At 45.0% G+C, this 22902-nt stretch overlaps 1 protein-coding gene across 7 annotated transcripts in view; it reads right to left on the reverse strand.

The window, feature by feature from the left end:
* The window catches only part of ASAP2 (ArfGAP with SH3 domain, ankyrin repeat and PH domain 2), a 163830-nt gene that overhangs the window by 73750 nt on the left and 67178 nt on the right, over positions 1-22902 (reverse strand). For all 7 annotated transcript variants that reach the window (XM_029051034.2, XM_029051036.2, XM_029051035.2 and 4 more), the window contains exons 4-7: positions 22464-22538; positions 20700-20749; positions 16039-16168; positions 7320-7405 (exon numbers count right to left, since the gene is read on the reverse strand). In XM_029051034.2, coding sequence (XP_028906867.1) covers positions 7320-7405; positions 16039-16168; positions 20700-20749; positions 22464-22538 — 341 coding nt within the window. The remainder of the gene's footprint in view (positions 1-7319; positions 7406-16038; positions 16169-20699; positions 20750-22463; positions 22539-22902) is intronic.

Raw genomic sequence — 22902 nt, forward strand, 5'->3', positions numbered from 1 at the left:
CCCTGACTTGCTCATTTTGTTGTTCTCCACATCTAGCCCCACAGCACTGGGATTCAGAGACATACAGGGCCAGGGCCACAGTCCCATAGGAACAGTAACTGGAGGAAACAGGTAGGGAGGAGGAGAGTAGCCTGTTCTCAGCTGAGGCTGAGGCTGGAGCTGGATCAATTATTCATTCATTCATTCAATAGTATTTATTGAGCGCTTACTATGTGCAGAGCACTGTACTAAGCGCTTGGGATGAACAAGTCGGCAACAGATAGAGACAGTCCCTGCCATTTGACGGGCTTACAGTCTAATCGGGGGAGATGGACAGACAAGAACAATGGCAATAAACAGAGTCAAGGGGAAGAACATCTCGTAAAAACAATGGCAACTAAATAGAATCAAGGCGATGTACAATTCATTAACAAAATAAATAGGGTAACGAAAATATATACAGTTGAGCAGACGAGTACAGTGCTGTGGGGATGGGAAGGGAGAGGTGGAGGAGCAGAGGGAAAAGGGGAAAATGAGGCTTTAGCTGCGGAGAGGTAAAGGGGGGATGGCAGAGGGAGTAGAGGGAGAAGAGGAGCTCAGTCTGGGAACGCCTCTTGGAGGAGGTGAGTTTTAAGTAGGGTTTTGAAGAGGGAAAGAGAATCAGTTTGGTGGAGGTGAGGAGGGAGGGCGTTCCAGGACCGTGGGAGGACGTGACCCAGGGGTCGACGGCGGGATAGGCGAGACCGAGGGACGGTGAGGAGGTGGGCGGCGGAGGAGCGGAGCGTGCGGGGTGGGCGGTAGAAAGAGAGAAGGGAGGAGAGGTAGGAAGGGGCAAGGTGATGGAGAGCCTCGAAGCCTAGAGTGAGGAGTTTTTGTTTGGAGCGGAGGTTGATAGGCAACCACTGGAGTTGTTTAAGAAGGGGAGTGACATGCCCAGATCGTTTCTGCAGGAAGATGAGCCGGGCAGCGGAGTGAAGAATAGACTGGAGCGAGGCGAGAGAGGAGGAAGGGAGGTCAGAGAGAAGGCTGACACAGTAGTCTAGCCGGGATATAACGAGAGCCCGTAATAGTAAGGTAGCCGTTTGGGTGGAGAGGAAAGGGCGGATCTTGGCGATATTGTAGAGGTGAAACCAGCAGGTCTCGGTAACGGATAGGATGTGTGGGGTGAACGAGAGAGACGAGTCAAGGATGACACCGAGATTGCGGGCCCGAGAGACGGGAAGGATGGTCGTGCCATCCACGGTGATAGAGAAGTCTGGGAGAGGACCGGGTTTGGGAGGGAAGATGAGGAGCTCAGTCTTGCTCATGTTGAGTTTTAGGTGGCGGGCCGACATCCAGGTGGAGACGTCCCGGAGGCAGGAGGAGATGCGAGCCTGAAGGGAGGGGGAGAGGACAGGGGCGGAGATGTAGATCTGCGTGTCATCTGCGTAGAGATGGTAGTCAAAGCCGTGAGAGCGAATGAGTTCACCGAGGGAGTGAGTGTAAATGGAGAACAGAAGAGGGCCAAGAACTGACCCTTGAGGAACTCCAACAGTTAAAGGATGGGAGGGGGAGGAGGCTCCAGCGTAGGAGACCGAGAATGACCGGCCAGAGAGGTAAGAGGATAACCAGGAGAGGACAGAGTCCGTGAAGCCAAGGTGAGATAAGGTATGGAGGAGGAGGGGATGGTCGACAGTGTCAAAGGCAGCAGAGAGGTCAAGGAGGATTAGAATGGAGTAGGAGCCATTGGATTTGGCAAGAAGGAGGTCATGGGTGACCTTAGAGAGAGCAGTCTCGGTAGAGTGGAGGGGACGGAAGCCAGATTGGAGGGGGTCTAGGAGAGAATGGGAGTTAAGGAATTCTAAGCATCGATTGTAGACGACTCGTTCTAGGATTTTGGAAAGGAAGGGTAGTAGGGAGATAGGGCAATAACTGGAGGGGGAAGTGGGGTCAAGAGCGGGTTTTTTTAGGATGGGGGAGACGTGGGCATGTTTGAAGGCAGAGGGGAAGGAGCCCTTGGAGATTGAGTGGTTAAAAATTAACCAATCAAGAGCTGGGAAGTCAGGAATGGGATAAATTTAGGGTTTCACAGCTCCAGCTCCTTGCTGGCTCCATCAAGGGGTGGGCTTTCCACCTTACCCATAAGCAGTAGGGGGAAATCACAAATGACTTTGCCCTCACAGTTCAATTCCAATGCTCCACCCCTCCCCCAGGAAGCTCTGTTCAAATAGTCCAGAATCCAGTGGTGATTGTCTTACTTTCCAGGTCATGTAAGTTAGCTCTACTAAGTAGCACTTTGGCTAGCAATCAAACAGTGGTATTTATTAAGCCCTTACTGTCTGCAGAGCAGTTGGGAAAATACAGTGAGTTGGCAGACACAATCCTGATCACAAGGAACTTACAGTCTAGAGGGGGACACTCTTATTAAAATAAATTACAGACAAGGGAAATGGATCAAAAGCACACAAGTGCTGTGGGATAGGGGTGAATATCAAATGCTAAAGAGGTAAAGATCCAAGGGCATAGGAGACACAGGAGGGAGGGGTGTAGGGGGAATGAGGGCTTAGTTGGAGGAGATGAAATTTTAGGAGGGCTCTACAGGTGGAGAGAATGGTGGTCTGTCAGATATGAAAGGGGAAGGAATTTCATACCAGAAGGAAGTTGTGAACACAAGGGTAACTTGACCCTCTCATTCCGTGAGGAGAAGAGTTTATGAGGGAAGCAGCATGGCCTAGTGAAGAAAGCATGGGCCTGGGAGTCCAAAGAGCCTGGGTTCTAGTCCCAGCACTACCACTTGTCTGCTGTGTGACCTTGGGCAACTAACTTAACTTTTCTGTGCCTCAGTTACCTCACCTGGGACATAATAATTATTATTATGGTATTTGTTAAGCCCTTACTATGTGCAAGGCTCTGTGCTATGCACTGAGGCACTGTACTAACCACTGATGGACTGTATAAAACCTGATTAGCTTGTATCTACCCCAGTACTTTGGTCAGTGCTGGGCACACAATAAGTGCATAACAAATGCCCTTAAAGAAAAAGAAAAATCCTCCCAGTGGGTACCTAACTCCCCTGAGGCAATTGACTTAACTCTCCACTAAATCTGATTCGTAAAGAGTGTCAAGCCCTTAATCAGTGAGCATCCTCCTCTATCAATCACATTTATCGAACCCTTATGGGCGCAGACCACTGCACTAAACTCTCCTCCCTCACGTCAGTTCTGAGATGATTAAGGGTAGGGATTCATTCATTCATTCAATTGTATTTATTGACTGCTTACTGTGTGCAAAGTACTGTACTAAGCGTTTAGGAGAGTACAATATAACAACAGACACATTTCTGCCCATAGTGAGCTCACAGTCTAGAGGGTCAGACAGACATTTATAATATAATTTCATTCATTCATTCATTCAATAGTATTTATTGAGCGCTTACTATGTGCACAGCACTGTACTAAGCGCTTGGAATGAACAAGTTGGCAACAGATAGAGACAGTCCCTGCCGTTTGACAGGCTTACGGTCTAATCGGGGGAGACAGACAGACAAGAACAGTGGCAATAAATAGAGTCAAGGGGAAGAACATCTCGTAAAAAAAATGGCAACTAAATAGAATCAAGGCGAGGTACATTTCATTAACAAAATAAATAGGGTAATGAAAATATATACAGTTGAGCAGACAAGTACAGTGCTGAGGGGATGGGAAGGGAGAGGGGGAGGAGGAGAGGGAAGGGGGGGGGGAAGAGGGTTAAGCTGCGGAGAGGTGAAGGGGGGGGAGTAGAGGGAGAAGGGGAGCTCGGTCTGGAAAGGCCTCTTGGAGGAGGTGAGTTTTAAGTAGGGTTTTGAAGAGGGGAAGAGAATCAGTTTGGCGGAGGTGAGGAGGGAGGGCGTTCCGGGACCGTGGGAGGACGTGGCCCGGGGGTCGACGGCGGGATAGGCGAGACCGAAGGACGGTGAGGAGGTGGGCGGCAGAGGAGCGGAGCGTGCGGGGTGGGTGGTAGAAAGAGAAGGGAGGAGAGGTAGGAAGGGGCAAGGTGATGGAGAGCTTTGAAGCCTAGAGTGAGGAGTTTTTGTCTGGAGCGGAGGTCGATAGGCAACCACTGGAGGTGTTTAAGAAGGGGAGTGACATGCCCAGATCGTTTCTGCAGGAAGATGAGCCGGGCAGCAGAGTGAAGAATAGACTGGAGCGGGGCGAGAGAGGAGGAAGGGAGATCAGAGAGAAGGCCGACACAGTAGTCTAGCCAGGATATAACAAGAGCCTGTAGCAGTAAGGTAGCCATTTGGGTGGAGAGGAAAGGGCGGATCCTGGTGATATTGTAAAGGTGAAACCGGCAGGTCTTGGTAACGGATAGGATGTGTTGGGTGAATGAGAGAGACGAGTCAAGGATGACACCGAGATTGGGGGCCCGAGAGACGGGAAGGATGGTCGTACCATCCACGGTGATAGGGAAGTCTGGGAGAGGACCGGGCTTGGGAGGGAAGATGAGGAGCTCAGTCTTGCTCATGTTGAGTTTTAGGTGGCGGGCCGACATCCAGGTGGAGACATCCCGGAGGCAGGAGGAGATGCGAGCCTGAAGGGAGGGGGAGAGGACAGGGGCAGAGATGTAGATCTGCGTGTCATCTGCGTAGAGATGGTAGTCAAAGCCGTGAGAGCGAATGAGTTCACCAAGGGAGTGAGTGTAAATGGAGAACAGAAGAGGGCCAAGAACTGACCCTTGAGGAACTACAACAGTTAAAGGATGGGAGGGGGAGGAGGTGCCTGCAAAGGAGACCGAGAATAAATACATACATAAATAAATAAATTATAGATCTGTACAGATATATACATATGTGTCGTGGGGATGGGAGAGAGGATGAATGAAGGAGCAAGAAAGAGTGGCACAGAAGGGAGTGGGAGAAGGGATAATGCCTACCTACTCCACTGTACCAGCCCAAGTCCTTAGAACAGTGCTTGCACATTGGAAGCACTCAAATACCACACCGCACACAGTAAGCAGTAAAACATAATAAATAACATTGATTGATATTTGATGGGTTATCTCTAAATATAAGGAAACATCAAAGAAAGCATCCATCAAAGTTCTTCTATCACCACTGTTATGGAAGGAATACGGACTAGTCAGACTATTGATCTGACCCATTAATATTTCCTTTGTTTTTACAAAATGAAGCAAAATCTAAAATAATGCAACATCAATCAATCAATGGTATTTATTGAGCACTTACTATAATAATAATGATAGCAATGGTATTTGTTAAGTTCTTACTATATGCCAAGCACTATTCTAAGCATTGGAGTAAATACAAGGTTATCAGGTTGTCCCACGTGAGGCTCACGGTCCTAATCCCCATTTTACAGATGAGGTAACTGAGGCACAGAGAAGTTAAGTGACTTGCCCAAAGTCACACAGCTATGTGGCAAAGCCAGGACTAGAACCCACAACCTCTGGCTCCCAGGCCTGTGTTCTTTACACTAAACCACACTGCTTCTTATGTGCAGACCACTGTTCTAAGTCCTTGGGAGAGTACAATACAAGAGAAATTAGCAGACACATTCCCTGACCATTATGAGCTTAGTACTGTGAATAGCGGTAGGCAAAAACCATAGCAAAAAATTTTTCTTTGCGCAATGTATGAAAGGGACTATTTATCGGGCAATATTTTCAGCCACACCTATATCTATGAACCTATATAGCTGCACTTTCATTAGCCTCATTCTTATAAAAGGATGGATACGGACAAATCAAGAAATTGAGTCTGTCTGAAACTCCTCTCAATTTGACATCTTAGTATATTTCCTTGAAGCGGGGACTTATGTTGCTCAGGGTTGGAGCTCTCTGCTGTCTTAAATGCCTGTCGCCCTCTCTCAAACTTAAGCCTGCAGAGGCTGGGCTGGGAAGCACAAGGTCCCTAAAATCTGAATCTAATTAGACTCAGATCTGCTTCCACTGCCTCCATAACATGATTTTGGTATTTTGGACCAGGGGTGGGGCCATGATGGTCAATTTGAGTGTCCCTAGGCCCTAAATTAATTAGGGGCTCACCTCCAAGGTCAATCAATCAGTCATTCATATCCATTCATTCAATAGCATTTATTGAGCAATTATCTATTGAGTGCTTACTGTATGCAGAGCCCTGTACTAGTCACATTCCCTGACAGAAACATTCCCCACACTGAGCTTACAGTCTAGAGAGGAAGACAGAAGGAAATAGACATTAAAATAAATTACGGATATATAATTACGGTATTTGTTAAGTGTTTACTACATGCCAGGCATTGTTCTAAGCTCTGGGATAGATACAAGATAATCAGGTTGGACACAGTCCCTGTCCTACACCTGCTCCCTGTCACACTCTTTAACCCCATTTTACAGATGAGGGAACTGAGGCACAAAGAAATTAAGTGACTTGACCAAGGTCACACAACAGTCAAGTGATGGAGCCAGGACTAGAACCCATGACCTTCTGACTCCCAGGCCCATGCTCTATTTACGAGGCCATGCTGCTTCCCATATATGTACTTAAGAGCTGGTGGGGGGGGGGGGAGGGCGGCTGGGGGGTGAATAAAAGGTACAAATTCATTCATTCAATAGTACTACAAATATCAGCTCTCCTCAGAATCAACCACGTTCCCAGTGAATTCCTTGAAGAATGAAGCACAAATGACTTCCTTTTCCCTCTGGTTCTTTATTCAGGACCGTCGCTAGATGATGTTGCAAAGCCCCTCTGGCCCCCTTCTGGGTCGCCACACCGATCACCAGCACGGGAAGCCTGCCTCCAGCACTCACAGGGTTTGCGGCTACGTGACTGTTGGGGGTGTTTTTTGCTATAATTCCCAGCAGTCCATGGAGCAATAGTACGTTCTTGAAACCACCACACAGTGCAGTAGCATTTCCCACAAAGTAGGTCTGAAGTGGCTAAAGGTTCTGCCCTGACTCTGACCAGAAAGTACCACTGGTTTTTACAGAGTTCCTCTCAAACCCTTGTTTGGGGCTCTAAATCAAACAGCCCCTCTTCCTAACCTGCCTGAACAGAACCTAGTTTTAGAATACAGGAGAATTCAAAAGACTCAATGAAAATTAAAAGCTTAAAAGCAGACTTCAGACTTTCTTTCTCTTCCATGTAATACCTCCTGTGCTGTTGATTTAGTGGGCAGGCAATGCATGAAAGCACTTTCTTGATCTAATATAAAGGATCAAATTGATTTTATTTTAATGGGCAGCAAGGACCTACACATGCATGTATGCAAAAATAAAAAGAATCCAGGAAAGGTCCTGAAGTGCAATATGCAGCTGAACTAAGGACAATGGAAAACTATTGATAAGGACTCCCTTCCACCATCTTTAAAGAAAACAACACTTACTTGCACTGTGCATGGAAATACTTGATCAGATTCTGAAGTAGATCAACTCCTTTTTTTATCTTGATTTCATTGACCTTCAACAGATACTGGGGGAAAAAAAGGGAAATATACATATTAGTAAAGTCACCAGTGGTAGAAATCAACTTCCACCCTATGCACAAAACCCCATTTCTCTCACTAAGAACAGTGCTCAGCACTTAGAACAGTGCTTTGCACATAGTAAGTGCTTAACAAATACCATTATTATTATTATTCTTTCAAAGCCAGTGTTCTCTTATATTTTCCTATGCAGACCACTTTGGTGGGGAGGGAGGGAGCATTATGGTAAGCAGAGAAGCAGCATGGTGTAGTGGATAGATAGATCACGGGCCTGAGAGTCAGCAGGTCATGGCTTCTAATGCCGGCACTGGCACTTGTCTGCTGTATGGCCTTGGGCAAGTCACTTCACTTCCCTGTGGCTCAGTTACATCATCTGTAAAATGGGGCTCACACGTGGGACAGGGACTGTGTCCTACCTGATTCCCTTGTATCTACCCCAGCACTTAGAACAGTGCTGGGCACACAGTAAGTGCTCTACAGATACAATTATTACTATTAATGATAATAATTAACAAGATCCCCTTCTTTGACAAGGGGAACATATCTACTTTGCAGGGTCACTGATGGGAAAATGTGGATTTTCTCACTCCTGGCAGCAAAAGAACCAGGAAGGAAAATCTACTTGGAGAGCAGGACTAAGATCTTTCTCCCATTAACCTGGAAATGCCAGGAGGTACCACGGTGATAAGCGAACAGGAAACCCTTTGATGAGTGAGGCCTTTCAGAAAAGACACTATATACTGAGTTTTTATAGCACAAATCCACAAAGGGGGAAGTAGAAAATTGGTGATAAAATTCAAAAACCACAAAGACACTCATACTAATATATATGGTGTCCTCTTGTCTCCGCAAAGGAGTTCCAAGAAGGCAGGCATCAACGTCTCTGAATGGCACCTCATTTATGGTGAGCACAATTAATCGGTGAAGGAGACAGTGGAACTGGAATAACTTCCAGAGCTTGTAAATGGAATCCTCTGCCAAGTGCTGCAGGGACAGTGATATTATTAATTTCTTTTCCCCTCGGATAGAGGCCAGGCTTTAGGTCGGGGTAGGGATTCAGCAATCCATGGCTCACGAGCCATATCTGGCTCTTCTTGGAACCAACGTAGCTCTGAAGCCCCAGTCCCGGTTCCAGGGGAGAACCACCAGCCCAAGATGACAGCAGGCTGTTGCTGCAAAGGCTGCTGGGCCCTCCCTTCTCCCTGGAAAGTCCCTACCACTTGCTTGCTAGATAGAGGCTGGAGCCCGGCCCCTCCCTTGCCCCTCCCTACTCCCTACTACTTCTTCCCACCTTAACCCTCCCCTGCCACTCCACTCCCGGTCCCTACTCATGATCCACAATCTGTGGTCTCTCCACAGGGAAACGAGACGACACTCGGGGGATAGGTGGGGGGGATGCCGTATCCCTTCAAACCTCCTGCCGGCTGGAGTGGGGGTGGGGGCATCTCAAACAGCATTAAGAGGGGCTGACTGTCCCATCGCTAGAGGCAATGTTGTCAATGCCATCTGTCAATGGACATGTGACTTCACATTAAAAAAATATAAGCAAAGCTTACGGAAAGGAATACATCCAACGGTGGACTTATTCAGTGATGAACTATCAAGTGTATTGCATGGAAAAGGCCGTAACAGCTGTTACTGTGAAGGTGCTGTGGCTTCAGAATGACAGGGATTTAATCACATTGTGTTGTGCACTGCGTGATGTCATTTTGTATGACTCTTTTGCACAGAAAGGTTGCCGAGCCCCAGTCTAGTTGGATGAATGTAAGGAAAGCAGATTCCGAGACCTTTCCCTCCCATAGCTCTTTTCATCTCCCTACACCTCTGAGCCCGCTCTTATTCTTTCAGTCTGCTCAAAAAACTACACACTGCAAGTCCTGGCCTCCTCATCTGGCAAGAGTGTGAGACTATGAACCTAGGGAAGCAGAGTTGACCCATGGAATCCCTACAAACTTGGTTCGCGGTTGTGCCTATTGGTGGTGGGCTGGATGTTGCCACGGTGATGGCCATGGGCTCTGTGCTTGTTGTGGGCAGGGACTGTAACTCTTTACAGCTGCATTGTACTTTTCCAAGCCCTTAGTACATTGCTCTGCACACAGTAAGCAATTAACAAATATGACTGATTGATTGGGCTGTGGTCCCCGGCCCCTGTCTCTGTTGCCCTGCAACCACAGCCCCACTTCTTCAGTGGCTGGTTGGCCACCTCCTCCTCTTCTCTGGAAAGTTTAGATGGCCTTCAGTTATTAAATGAGGCTTCATTTTTGGGAGGTGGTGATATTCATTCATTCATTCAATCATGTTTATTGAGCACTTACGTGTGCAGAGCCCTGTTCTAAGCCCTAGGAAAGTATAATTCAGAAATAATGAGACAATCCCTGCCCATACTGGGCTTACAGTCTAGAAGGGGGGAGACAGACATCAAAACAAGTAAACAGGCATAAATACAAATAAATAGAATAATAGATGCATACACACCAAAACAAGTAAACAGGCATAAAGAGAAATAAAAAGAATTATAGATATGTACATATATACACAAGTGCTGTGGGGCGGGAGAGGGAGGGTAGAGCAAAGGGAGCGAGTCAGGGTGACACGGAGGGGAGAGGGAGCTGAGGAAAAAGGGGGGCTTAATCTGGTAAAGCCTCTTAGAGGAGGCCAGCTTCACTAAGGCTTTGAAGGGGGAAGTACGATTGTTTGGCGGATTTGAGGAGTGAGGACATTCCAGGACAGAGGTAGGACGTTGACTGGGGTGGACTTCAGGACAGTCAAGAACAAAGCAAGGTGATGGAGAGTTTTGAAGCTGATATTGAGGAGTTTTTGTTCGATATGGAGGTTGATAGGGAAACACTGGAGATTTTTGAGGAGAGGAGTGACATGCCCAGAACAGTTCTGTAGAAAGATAATCTGGGCAGCAGAGTGAAGTATGGACTGAAATGGGGAGAGACAGGAGGTTGGGAGATCAGAAATGAAGCTGATGTGGTAATCCAGCTTGTACAATCCAGACTGTACTAATGTGGTAGCGTTTTGTACGGAGAGGAAAGGGCGGATCTTGGCGATGTGGTGAAGGTGAGATCGGCAGGCTTTGGTGACGGATTGGATATGTGGGGTAAATGAGCGGAGTCAAGAATGACCCCAAGGTTGCAGGTTTGTGAGATGCTTTCCCTTCAATCGTGGGGCACCGTGAGCCTCATGTCCAACAGAGACTGTGTCCAACCTCACTAACTTCTACCTTCCCACACATAGTAAGCACTTTACAAATACCACAATTATTACAATTAATAAATTCCCTAGGAATACCCAAGGGATGACTATATTCAGATTAGAGTGAAGCAAAGCTATTTGCTTGAAGTTTCATACTTCACTCTTGAAAAAATTTTTAAAAATCTGCTTCATACATATACATATGTTCATATATATTATATACATAGTATATATATTTATATGATGTATATGCACACACACACACTATTCAGCTTGATTCTCCCCTATCCTGATCAGCGCCTTAACCCACTTAAACTGACCCTGGTGGGGAGAGGAGGGCAGGAGAAGGGAGGAAATGAGCATAAGCATCTCTGCAGCCCGGAACAGAGAGATGGTATGAAGTGTCTCCACACTGGCCATGAATTCCAGATACGTAATTCAAAGTAACCCTGGGACAGGCCACAGAATGAGTGAGGAGGGAAAGGTGCAGTGAGGGCATGTTCCACTAGGTTCCAGAGTGTGGGACCACAGGCTTCTGTTCCCAGCCAGCAGCACAGCAACATGGGGCAAGTACTCAGGAAAGCGGGAAGGGGGCCTAGGAAGGAGGGGAAAAGGTTCCCTTGAAGGGTAAAATTCAATTAATAGCTCAATTTTCAGGCCTTGAAGAAAAATGTTGGAAGTAAAAGAGACAGACAGCTTAAAAATCAATCAGGAAAAGGGCAATTTAAACTGAATATGCCTGGACTCTCTCTCAGTCATTAGTAAATGAGATTGTGCCAAGTCTGAAGAGTTTATTGGAAAACTCCATTGAGGAATGTAACCTTGGTGTTTGTCTCCCCATTTTCAAACAGTTCAAAACAGAACAATATTGGAGATTTAAAAGTAGGTCAAGATGAAATCTCAACGCAAAAATGTAATTATAACTGAAGAATTCCACGCTCCATTAATTTTGAGATATTGAATGCTCAGTGACCTTGAGTTATAGAACAGCAGCCTATAGCCACTGTCAAAACAATACATTACTACAGCACTTAATTGCTGTGAAAGAGGGAACTAAGCTATGTAGGCACTGACTCCGTGGAGGAGAAAGGGGCAATTTGCGTAGCCCCAAAGGGGGCATTTGTCCCCTTCTCCCCCACGGAATCAGTGGCTACGCATCACCGGGGCAAAGCCATTAGCTTCATCCTGGCAGCTTTCTGGGAAGGACGAGGAGCCAGAAAAGGGCCAGAGATAGAGATGGAGCCATGGTGGTGGCTCTAACTCTTTCTGTTGCCTCCCAAACGTGGCTCCCAGACCACCGGACCTAGGACCACAGGGCTGAGCCAGAGGCCGCGCTCACTCCCGTTCAGTATTCGGGGCCATTAGGCCTGTTTGCTGTCCAGCTCATCGCCCACTTCCACCCCCAGTCAATCACCACCTAGCAAGAGCACCACCGAAACTGGTTAGCCTACCTGTGACCACCACGACCACGGAAACGTGATCGGGGCCACCCACAGGGGAGGGAAGAGGCCAAACAGGGAAGGGATGTTGGTATTTGTTGGTATTTGTTAAGCGCTTACTATGTGCAGAGCACTGTTCTAAGCGCTGGGGGGGATACAAGGTGATCAGGCTGTCCCTCATGGGGCTCACAGTCTTCATCCCCATTTTACAGATGGGGTAACTGAGGCCCAGGGAAGTGAAGTGACTTGCCCACAGTCACACAGTTGACAAGTGGCAGAGCTGGGATTCGAACTCATGACCTCTGACTCCAAAGCTCGTGCTCTTTCCACTGAGCCATGCTGCTTCTCTATGTCAGAGCAGGCTCCGGGGTCGGCCCCACAGCCTGATGGTAAGGTCATAAGTGGTGGGGTCAGAAGGAGGCGAGGAAACCACAATGCACAATGGGAAGCAGTGTGGCTTAGTGGAAAGAGCACGGGCCTGGGAGTCGGAGGACCTGGGTTCTAAACCCAGCTCGCTCTGCAACTTGTCTGCTACGTGACCCTGGGCACGCCACTTAACTTCTCAGTGTCTCAGTTTCCTCATCTGTAAAATGGGGATTAAGACTTTGAGCCCTGTGAATGACCTGATTATCCTGTATCCCAGCACTTGGTACAGTGCCTGGCACATAGTAAACGCTTTTAGAATACCATTAAAAAAGATGCAGCATTAGGGATCCATTTATTTACTGCATGCCTTCTGTGAACACAATATATGTCCCCACCCGAGACCGTGAGCTCGTTGAGGGCAGGGATTGTCTTTATTACTGTGTCTTTATTACTTTCCCCTATGTCTACCCCAGCGCTTAGAACAGTGCTCGGCACATAGTAAGCGCTTAACAAATACCAACATTATTATTACTGTATTTTATTTTACCAAGCACTTAGTATGGTGCTCTGCCCACAGTAAGCACTCAATAAATACGACTGAATGAATGAATGAACGGTACACTGCACCAGGCCCTTTGGGAGAGTTTAGATGATGGCGACTGTGAAAGCGGTCTCCCACTGAAAATGATGGATAAGTCTAGGTTCTGAAGAAGAACTTGGGACTGAACCTGTGCAAAGCAATCGATTACAATAAAAATAAGAAAATCAGTCTCAAGTGTCCTGTCTCCTCTCCAGCCGTGTGAAGTTTTTCATTTTCAGAACAGAGGAGCCGTCACCTGCTGGGCCCTGCACCCCAATCCCATATTAATTGTGCGATGGATGTGGCGCCTGAGGAACAACCCCATGAGGAGCCTTCCATCTGGCCTCCGGCCACCTATGGAGAGGGTCTCGGGGCAGGGCTCGCCACAGATCAGCTAAAAAACCCTACGAGCAATGGTTCAAATTAGGCTGTGAGCTGGCAGTGAAGAGTGAGAGCAGGCTGCACTGTGCACACCATTAGCACTGTAATCAATTCCTTCACACGGGTTCTGGATTTCTTCATGACTGGAAAGAGGCTCATCCGTTGTTTACGATAAGAGATTCTATTAGATACCATACATCCAGGCGTGGATGACAATTAATCATGTTTACTGAGTGCTTACTATGTCCAGAGCACTGTACTAAGCGCTTGGGAGAGAACAAAAGAATTAGCAGGGACATTCCTTGTCCATAATGAGCTCCACATATATGACAAAAACACGCATGCACACGCGCACACATACACACACACATCCCTCCCCCTCCCCTCTATCCCGCCTCCAGGGGGTGAAAAGAGGTGCAGATGTACTCTTGGAACCAAACAAACGTATTACATAAACTCCAGATATATGCCTGCCTGTTGATGTAGCTCAGGATCCAAAAGTCCCACCCAACATCATGCCCAAGCACCAAAGGAAATTCAACTCTCTTTGCACCCCTTTCTCTCTCCATCTTTCCTCCTCCACCCCTCTTTCAATAGAGTCTTGAAGACCCCCAGCTCTCCCACTTCGGCTGGGGTCCCATGAGAGGGAGGCAGCTTAGATGGGACAGTCAGAAAGGGCAGGAAACTTTGGCAAATCTTCACAACCTCATCTCTCCTGCCCTCGTTCTGTGCTGCTTTCAGATGAAGCGGAAACACCCCCACTTCCCAGCAGCTGAGAAGGAGATGATATGGACACTATGGTGAGAACTTCAGCTCCATCACCAGCTAAGATTTTTAGACAAAGAAGCCTTGCATCAATTTTCAAGACAGCATATGAATTTTCATAATTGATTGTTAAAGAAAACCCCGAAAGCAGTAGAATAATGCTTGGGGGGGGGGGACCTTGGGTGCCATGCACTGTGAGGTCAAAGGTGTGCAGAGATGTTTAGTAATAATAATTAATTATTATTAATTAATTTGTTTAGTGCTTACTATGTGCCAAGCACCATTCTAAGCGCTGGGGTTGATGCAAGGTAATCAGGTTGTCCCATGTGGGGCTTACAGTCCTAATCCCCATTTTACAGATAAGGTAACTGAGGCACAGAGAAGGTAAGTGACTTGACCAAGGTCACACAGCAGACAAGTGGCAGAGGCAGGATTAGAACCCATGTCCTCTGACTTCCAAGCCCATGCTCTTTCCACTAAGCCACACTTAGCCTGCTGCAAGGTACTTTATGAAGAAAAGAAGAAGGCTGATGTTCAATTTAAATTGGTCACATTTTTTATTAAAGTTGAAAAACCACTGCCACAGTCAGCAGAGGAAGCATCTGCTCCTGCTGCTACCTGTGAAGTCTAATAATTCTATTACGACTCCTGATTTAGTTCACTCATTCATTCAATAGTATTTATTCAGTGCTTACTATGTGCAGAGCACTGTGATATTAATTCTGTGATATTGTGTGTTTTATTACTTTAATGGAGAATAAATGATGGTTTGGTGATGGTTAGTATTACAGAATATTATGTGCAAAGGAATTTCATATTATTTTTCCAGAGGTTTTGGAATGGATGCTAATTTATAGCACATAAGTCTATGGGAAAATGTACCCCATAATACTGTCATTTCCAACACATCCATGTTTTGGAGTAATACATTATGGCTACATCCTCATGGGCCCTGCCTTATTACACTGTTTGGAAAAAAAAAAGGTCAGTGTCAGATGCTCTAGGTCTTTGCTTAGCTTATCTGTTTGTGTTTGTTTATTTGATGTTTTCTCTCAACACCTCTTTTCTTCACAAGGCTGGGTTTGCTAATTACTTGTAAAATTAAGGCAGAAGCCTGGCTTGCTGTCTGCTTGGATTTTCCACAAAGCACTGGTGAAAAGCAGAGAGTAACTGCAGGACTCTGCATATACATAGGTAATGCATATACTTAGTAATTAGAAATGTAGCAATTAATTTAAATAGAAAATATGCTGTCTTAAAAAAAGTCAATTTTCAAATCACGATGAGCAAAGAGGGAAAAACGAGAACAGATATATAAATCTACATTTTATTGAACTGCCTTATGTTATAAAAAGAAAAAAGCCAATAGCAAAAGACTTAATGGGTTTAAATTTCTCTGGTTTTGTCTCTAAGTTTGCAGAAGAAAGATGCTTTGGTAGGGGTCCCCTAAGGCCAGGTCAGGCAGTGGAAAGACAACGGATGATAAATGATGCATGATGAACCTCGGGAAGAGCAGTTGTGCCTTCTTGACCTTGGGTAGTATTACAAGAGGGCAAATGTATATTAAAAACTTGCACTGTCTCAAGCTTACACTAAAAGCACAGAGAACGTTACTTCTGTTTCCCTCAATTCCTCTCCTGTTTCAGACCATCTAGTCACAACCTGCAGACTACTGAAGTTCCTTTGAAAAGGTTAATGGGACATATTTCTTTCAGAGAAATTGGATCTAATAATAGTTAGCGTTTTCTCTGAACACACCCCCTTGAACAATGAATATTCCTTTTGAAAAATTTAATTTTACCTTCAAAGCGGTAATGGGTATGACAACAGATTTGATTTTCTCCCTGGGCACTTGCGGTACTAGAATCTGGTAGTTCTCAGCATTTACCTCACACATCTGAAGCTGGAAGAACCTTCTTTCCTTCTCCATTTCTTCAGCAATCTCAGCTCCACTTATTTCAGTCCGAATCATCCCATGGAGCTTGGCATGTTCTTTCTTCTCCTTTTCTATTTTTGTTCTGTGTGGAAAAACAACAGCAACAAATGAAGTTTCCAGTCTATCTTAAAGGTGTCAAGTTTTCCTTCCAAGTGTGAGGATGGACTTGGTGTGGGGGGCCCAAGGAACTGGACGTGGGAAAAGTGAGAAGTGTAGAAACACACCAGGTCTGGGAAGGAGGGCGGCAATTCCCTCTGCCACCCTCTTTCTCTCTCTCAATCCTTTCTCTCTCTCCTTTTCCCTCCCTCCCTCCTGGCTGGAGGAAGTCTAGCGCTGACAAGTTTAAGAACTCCAATGGGAATTTTTCCCCCCACCCACTTCTTCCTCTCTCTTTTGCTTTTTGTGAACCCTCCCCATTCTCCCTGCCTCTGACTGTAAATCTTTTTCCATTCAGTCTCTCTCTGGGCACAAGCACTGCACAGGTCTTGCCTTGCCTCTGTCTCATCTCTGCTGCTTTTTAAAGTAAGTGTTGAATTTATAGCATTATGCCACAAAACTTTCCACAGAATTGGAAGCTAACGGGATCTGAATTTTCATTATATTTCCTTCTTACCCCAAATGGATGTTACACGCCCCATCTCTTTCCACAATCCTGCTTCAGCTTGAAAAACAGTTGTCCCAAGACAGGGTCAGGAGACACTGATAAATTATCATTTGCTTTTGGGGGACCCTAAATTCAAATTCAGAAATCCAAGGATAATCATTGTAGTGTGCTTCCCCTCTAAGTAAGTATGGCTGCCTTCTTATGGATGAGTGTATGCTCAGGTGAGTTGGAATAATAACTGTGATATTAGTTTGAAAGAAGCAGAGTGGCCTAGTGGGCAGAGCACAGGCCTGGGAGCCAGAAACACCTGTGTTCTAACCCCAGATCTGCCACTTGTCTGCTGTGTGACCTTGGGCAAGTCACTTAACTTCTCTGGGCCTCAGTGACCTTATCTGGAAAATGGGGATTAAAACTGAGCCCCAGGTTGGACATGGACCTGGTCCAACCTGATGAGCTTGTATTTGCCCTAGCACTTAGTACAGTGCCTGGCACATAGTAAGCGCTTAACAAATACCTTAAAAAAAACTTAAAAAAGGTAAAAATAATAGACTTAATTTTTTAAAAAATCATAAGAATAGGTGTGCTGATCAGACTGATGTAGTGAAAGTCTGCTGAATTATAATTTAACATGAATTTCATGGAAAATAGGTCTTTGCGCTGCTTTACGATATACCAAGTATGGACAGGCCAGTCTGAGTTCCAAAGGAGAACCAAGACGGGCAGTGGAGAAAGAAACTTTTATCTGCTCTGACAATGAGGTATAAACTGCAGCTCTGAACACTTCAATATTATTGAGGTTCAAACTACAACTCTGCTGCTACATTGTTGCTGCTAGATTATCGCTGCTGCTAGATTATTTGCAAGTACTTTGAGGAAAACTTTGAACAAGAATGTTGCTGCTCCATGGTCTGTCTGAGGAAACCTTAAGCAGATATACTGTCGCTGTAACACTGTCTAACAAAAGACTGAGGCTAATGGGGGAGGGAGGGAGATGGTGGCTGTATTTTTCAATGAAGCAGGATAATGGAGCTCCTAGAGGCATCTTTGCAGCTCTGGTTCACCCCCAGACAAGGTAATATAAATAACGGTGTACTGAAAGTGTATTGTCATGTTATACAGACATAATGAGAAGCAGTGTGACCTAGTGGAAAGAGCCCAGGACTGGGAGTCAGGAGGCTTGGGTTCTAATCCTTGCTTCCTAGTCTGTCGCTTGTCTGGTGTGTGTGTGTGTGTGTGTGTGTGTGTGTGTGTGTGTGTGTGTGTGTGTGAGACCTTCACTGGATCACAATATCTCTGTGTCACAGTTTCCTCACATAAAACAGGTATTAAATACCTGTTCTCCATCACCCTTAGACTGTGGATTTGACCCGATTATCTTACATCTAGTCCAGCACATAGCACAGTTCTTGGCACATAGTAAGTGCTTAACAAATACCACAATTATTATCATTCTATCAACAAGCCTCCTGGAGTCAGAGATAGCCTGATTCCCTAAGCAGCTCCTGCCCAACATTAAGCCAGGGTCGACTGGGCCTAGGGAGCAATCAATCAATGGAACTTCTGGAATGCTTACTGTGTGCAAAGTAGTGTACTAAGTACTCCTCACAGAGGGGTTATTCACTTCTCCCAGTCATCTATGGATCTACTCCTTCCTAATAGCATGACCAAAGGGAATCTTACACCCCTTCACAGAGATGAATGCAGTCCTTAGAAAAATACTGGGGCTCAGACCAATGAAGAATCCCATTTAAACCCTACTATTTACAGTTATATATCTGTGACACTCTCCTCTCTTCCTGACCCTCATCACTGAATACAGGAGCAAAAGGATGTTTATAGAAAATATTTGTAATGGCTTTATATATTTTAAATTCTTTACAATCACTCTTCAAAAAACCTCTCAGCTAGCCTTCCTTTTACAGATGGCAGGGCTGGTATTAGAACTGAGAAGCTGCGTGGCCTAGTGGATAGAGCATGGGCCTGGGTGTCAAAGACCTGGGTTCTAATCCCAGCTCCACCACTTATCAGCTGTGTGACCTTGGGCAAGTCACTTAATAATAATAATAATGTTGGTATTTGCTAAGCGCTTACTATGTGCAGAGCACTGTTCTAAGCACTGGGGGAGACACAGGGGAATCAGGGTGTCCCACATGGGGCTCACAGTCTTAATCCCCATTTTACAGATGAGGTAACTGAGGCCCAGAGAATTTAAGTGACTTGCCCACAGTCACACAGCTGACAAGTGGCAGAGCTGGGATTCGAACTCATGACCTCTGACTCCAAAGCCCATGCTCTTTCCACTGAGCCACGCTGCTTCTCTAATAATAATGTTGGTATTTGTTAAGCGCTTAATATGTGCAGAGCACTGTTCTAAGCGCTGGGGTAGACACAAGGGAATCAGGTTGTCCCACGTGGGGCTCACGCTCTTAATCTCCATTTTACAGATGAGGTAACTGAGGCCCAGAGAATTTAAGTGACTTGCCCACAGTCACACAGCTGACAAGTGGCAGAGCTGGGATTCGAACCCATGACCCAGACTGAGCTCCTCTTCTCCCTCAACTCCCTCTGCCACCCCCCCTTTACCTCTCTGCAGCTAAACCCTCTTTTTCCCCTTTTCCCTCTGCTCCTCCACCTCTCCCTTCCCATCCCCACAGCACTGTACTCGTCCGCTCAACTGTATATATTTTCATAACCCTATTTATTTTGTTAATGAATTGTACATCGCCTTGATTCTATTTAGTTGCCATTGTTTTTCGAGATGTTCTTCCCCTTGACTCTATTTATTGCCATTGTTCTTTCATTCATTCATTCAATAGTATTTATTGAGCGCTTACTATGGGCAGAGCACTGTACTAAGCGCTTGGGATGAACAAGTCGGCAACAGATAGAGACAGTCCCTGCCGTTTGACGGGCTTACAGTCTAATCGGGGGAGACGGACAGACAAGAACAATGGCACTAAACAGCGTTTAGTTCTTGTCTGTCCATCTCCCCCGATTAGACTGTAAGCCCGTCAAACGGCAGGGACTGTCTCTATCTGTTGCCGACTTGTTCATCCCAAGCGCTTAGTACAGTGCTCTGCCCATAGTAAGCGCTCAATAAATACTATTGAATGAATGACCTCTGACTCCAAAGCCCATGCTCTTTCCACTGAGCCACGCTACTTCTCTTGACTTCCCTGTGCCTCAGTTGCCTCACCTGTAAAATGGGGATTAGTGCTGTGAGCCCCATGTGGGACAGGGACTGTGTCCAATCTGATTAGCTTCTATCTCCCCCAGCACTTAGAACAGTGCTTGACACATAGTAAACGCTTAATACATCAGCATCATTATTATTATTATTACCTTGAATTACTTGCAGACTGAAGCTCGCTGTGGGCAGGGAATGTGTCCACCAACTGTATTATACTATGATCTCCCAAATGCTTAGTACAGTGCTCTGCACACAGTAAGCTTTCAATAAATAAGATTGATTGATTACCTGTCCAATAAGAATCAATCACTCAGCCATTCTGATATTCCTCTCTCATATACACAGTATATCTTTGTTAAAAGATATGTCAATATTATATAGTATGTCAATAAATACTCTTGAATGAAAAAGTGGCAAAAATGGATAGGCATTCTGGTGGGTTACTTCTTTTTCTGAGAGCCAAGAGACCACATATGCAAGATAGTTGAGTCTCAGCTGGCTGTCGACAAACTGAAACATTTTCATAAATAACTCTAAGCCTCAGGGCAATAAAGCATTAAACATTTGATTGTAGCCAATAAAAAATATCATGGCATCAGAAGGAGAAACTGTTACAGAAAAGTCTAATTAATAGGGGCATCTCTAACAAATAAGTAGTACAATACTGAAGCATCTAGCATCACTACGAACTGGATGGAAAACAAAAGAATAGGTTCTAGACAAAGTTTTCCCTAGATCAATCCCTGATCCCTATCCTTTAAAGAAATTCAGTTTTAGTGTTTCACTATGTGTGCTGAATTTAAGAAGGAAAACACTTACACTTTTGTCTCATAGTCCTTCCATGCTTTGTCAAAGGGCTTTTTCAGATCCTTAAAAAAAAAAAAAAGAAATATTAAACATAACTAATGATTAGCTATTTCATCATCTAGCAGCATCTCGCTAGAGAAGCAGCGTGGCTCAGTGGAAAGAGCACGGGCTTTGGAGTCAGAGGTCATGAGTTCGAATCCCAGATCGGCCACTTGTCAGCTGTGTGACTGTGGGCAAGTCACTTCACTTCTCTGTGCCTCAGTTACCTCATCTGTAAAATGGGGATTAAGACTGTGAGCCCCACGTGGGACAACCTGATTCCCCTGTGTCTACCCCAGCGCTTAGAACAGTGCACGGCACATAGTAAGCGCTTAACAAATACCAACATTATTATTATTATTATCATCTCAAAGGAGACCATATGAAATGTTATACACTGTGACAAATGTTATTCTTGCTTCCAAGGACTATAACAAACAGGCATGCATATCACAAATCCAGAAAAAGATAGAGGTGGCTTTTTAATACGGAGTTTGATTTTCCCAGGCAGAGGCAGCTAGCAGGATACGCATTTGGTATAAGAGGCTGAAGAACAAGTAGGTTTGAAATCAAGAGGCAATTCCACTTGTCATTTTCTGGTGAAAAACAGAAGCTACTTCCCTGGAGGGGCTACCCTGCTACCAGAGAGGACTAAGCCTTTGGGGTGTAGATCCCAGGCCCTCTCTGGCAAGGGCAGATTTCCTACCACTCCAGCTCCTCAGACAGCCTGGAAAGGACTTCCATTCATTCATTCATTCATTCATTCATTCAATAGTATTTATTGAGCGCTTACTATGTGCAGAGCACTGTACTAAGCGCTTGGAATGAACAAGTCGGCAACAGATAGAGACAGTCCCTGCCGTTTGACAGGCTTACAGTCTAATCGGGGGAGACGGACAGACAAGAACAATGGCAATAAACAGAGTCAAGGGGAAGAACATCTTGTAAAAACAATGGCAACTAAATAGAGCTTTCCTGGGCTCTTTACCCACAGGCAGCAAATTCAACATTATCCCTGCCCCTTATCCAGCCCCCACCAATCACACCACATTCTACAGTATTTGGATACTATTCTGATGGTCAACCACAGTCCAAAACACTCCAGGTTTGCTGAACCTCTTCCCAATTATTGATGAATGGAGTCCCCTAGGACTATGCAGTGCATTAGCTCAAACACAACACCAGCAAGGCCTTAAAAGGAAATCACAATATTTTCTCTCTATTGTGTCTAAAGTTTCTTTTGTTTAATCACCTGTGAAATCATTTGTCTTTAACAATCATAATCACATTAAGCTTAATTCTCTTACATTAGCTTATGGGTAAACAATGCAATGGTTATTATTTTAAATTAACATGGCACATCCTGAAAATACCCAAATCATATACCATTTTGGGACCTTAATGATATCTCATAGGATTTTTGAAAGGGCCTCAGTATAGGCATATTGTTGAAGCATCTGTCAGTGCAGTCAGTCAAAGAGCACCTAAGTAAATTCCCATTTGATTTTAAGATCCCAATCTCTCCTAAAAAATTTCCCTACTTTAATTTCCAGTTTATATTTGTCAGTCTGAAGCTAAAAATGCCAGGAATGATTGTTTACAGCAGATACTACAGAACAGCTAAAAGACAGTCGGTCATCTCCCCCCAACTAAAAATACAAATGAATATTTTGCCTATTCCTAAATGAGAAATCATGAAGAACAAAATTAATGAAAGATAAAAATTAAAGCTCTTACCCCTTTTACACCTTTCAGGTCTCCTTTCAGCAGACTGTCCAAAGGAAAAGTGATTATGTTGTTCATGTTCTGAATCTGTTAAAAAAAAAAGTTATTGAATTACTTACTAAACATTGTTAATCCTATGCTACATTTGGAAGAATTTAACAGAGGACACAGTTCTACTTCCAATCTAGAAAGATCATTTGACCACAAACAATTTATCTACACAGAATTACCGACAGCAAATACAAAAACCTGATTAAACACGTGGGTCATTAGATTTTCTTTAAAAAAGTTGAAATGGACATTTGGACTTTGAATGATCAAGTGTTCAATTACAATACAAATCATATTAATAATAAAGTTAAGCAAATTTGAGCTTTCATTTTTGGGAACCCAACTGTTCAAGTATTCCATTAAAGCTTATCTACTGCTGTGAAGTTGCAGTATTCCAAAA

This window comes from Ornithorhynchus anatinus, chromosome X1 (assembly GCF_004115215.2).
Source record: "Ornithorhynchus anatinus isolate Pmale09 chromosome X1, mOrnAna1.pri.v4, whole genome shotgun sequence".
In the NCBI taxonomy this organism is placed as follows: Eukaryota; Metazoa; Chordata; class Mammalia; order Monotremata; family Ornithorhynchidae; genus Ornithorhynchus; species Ornithorhynchus anatinus.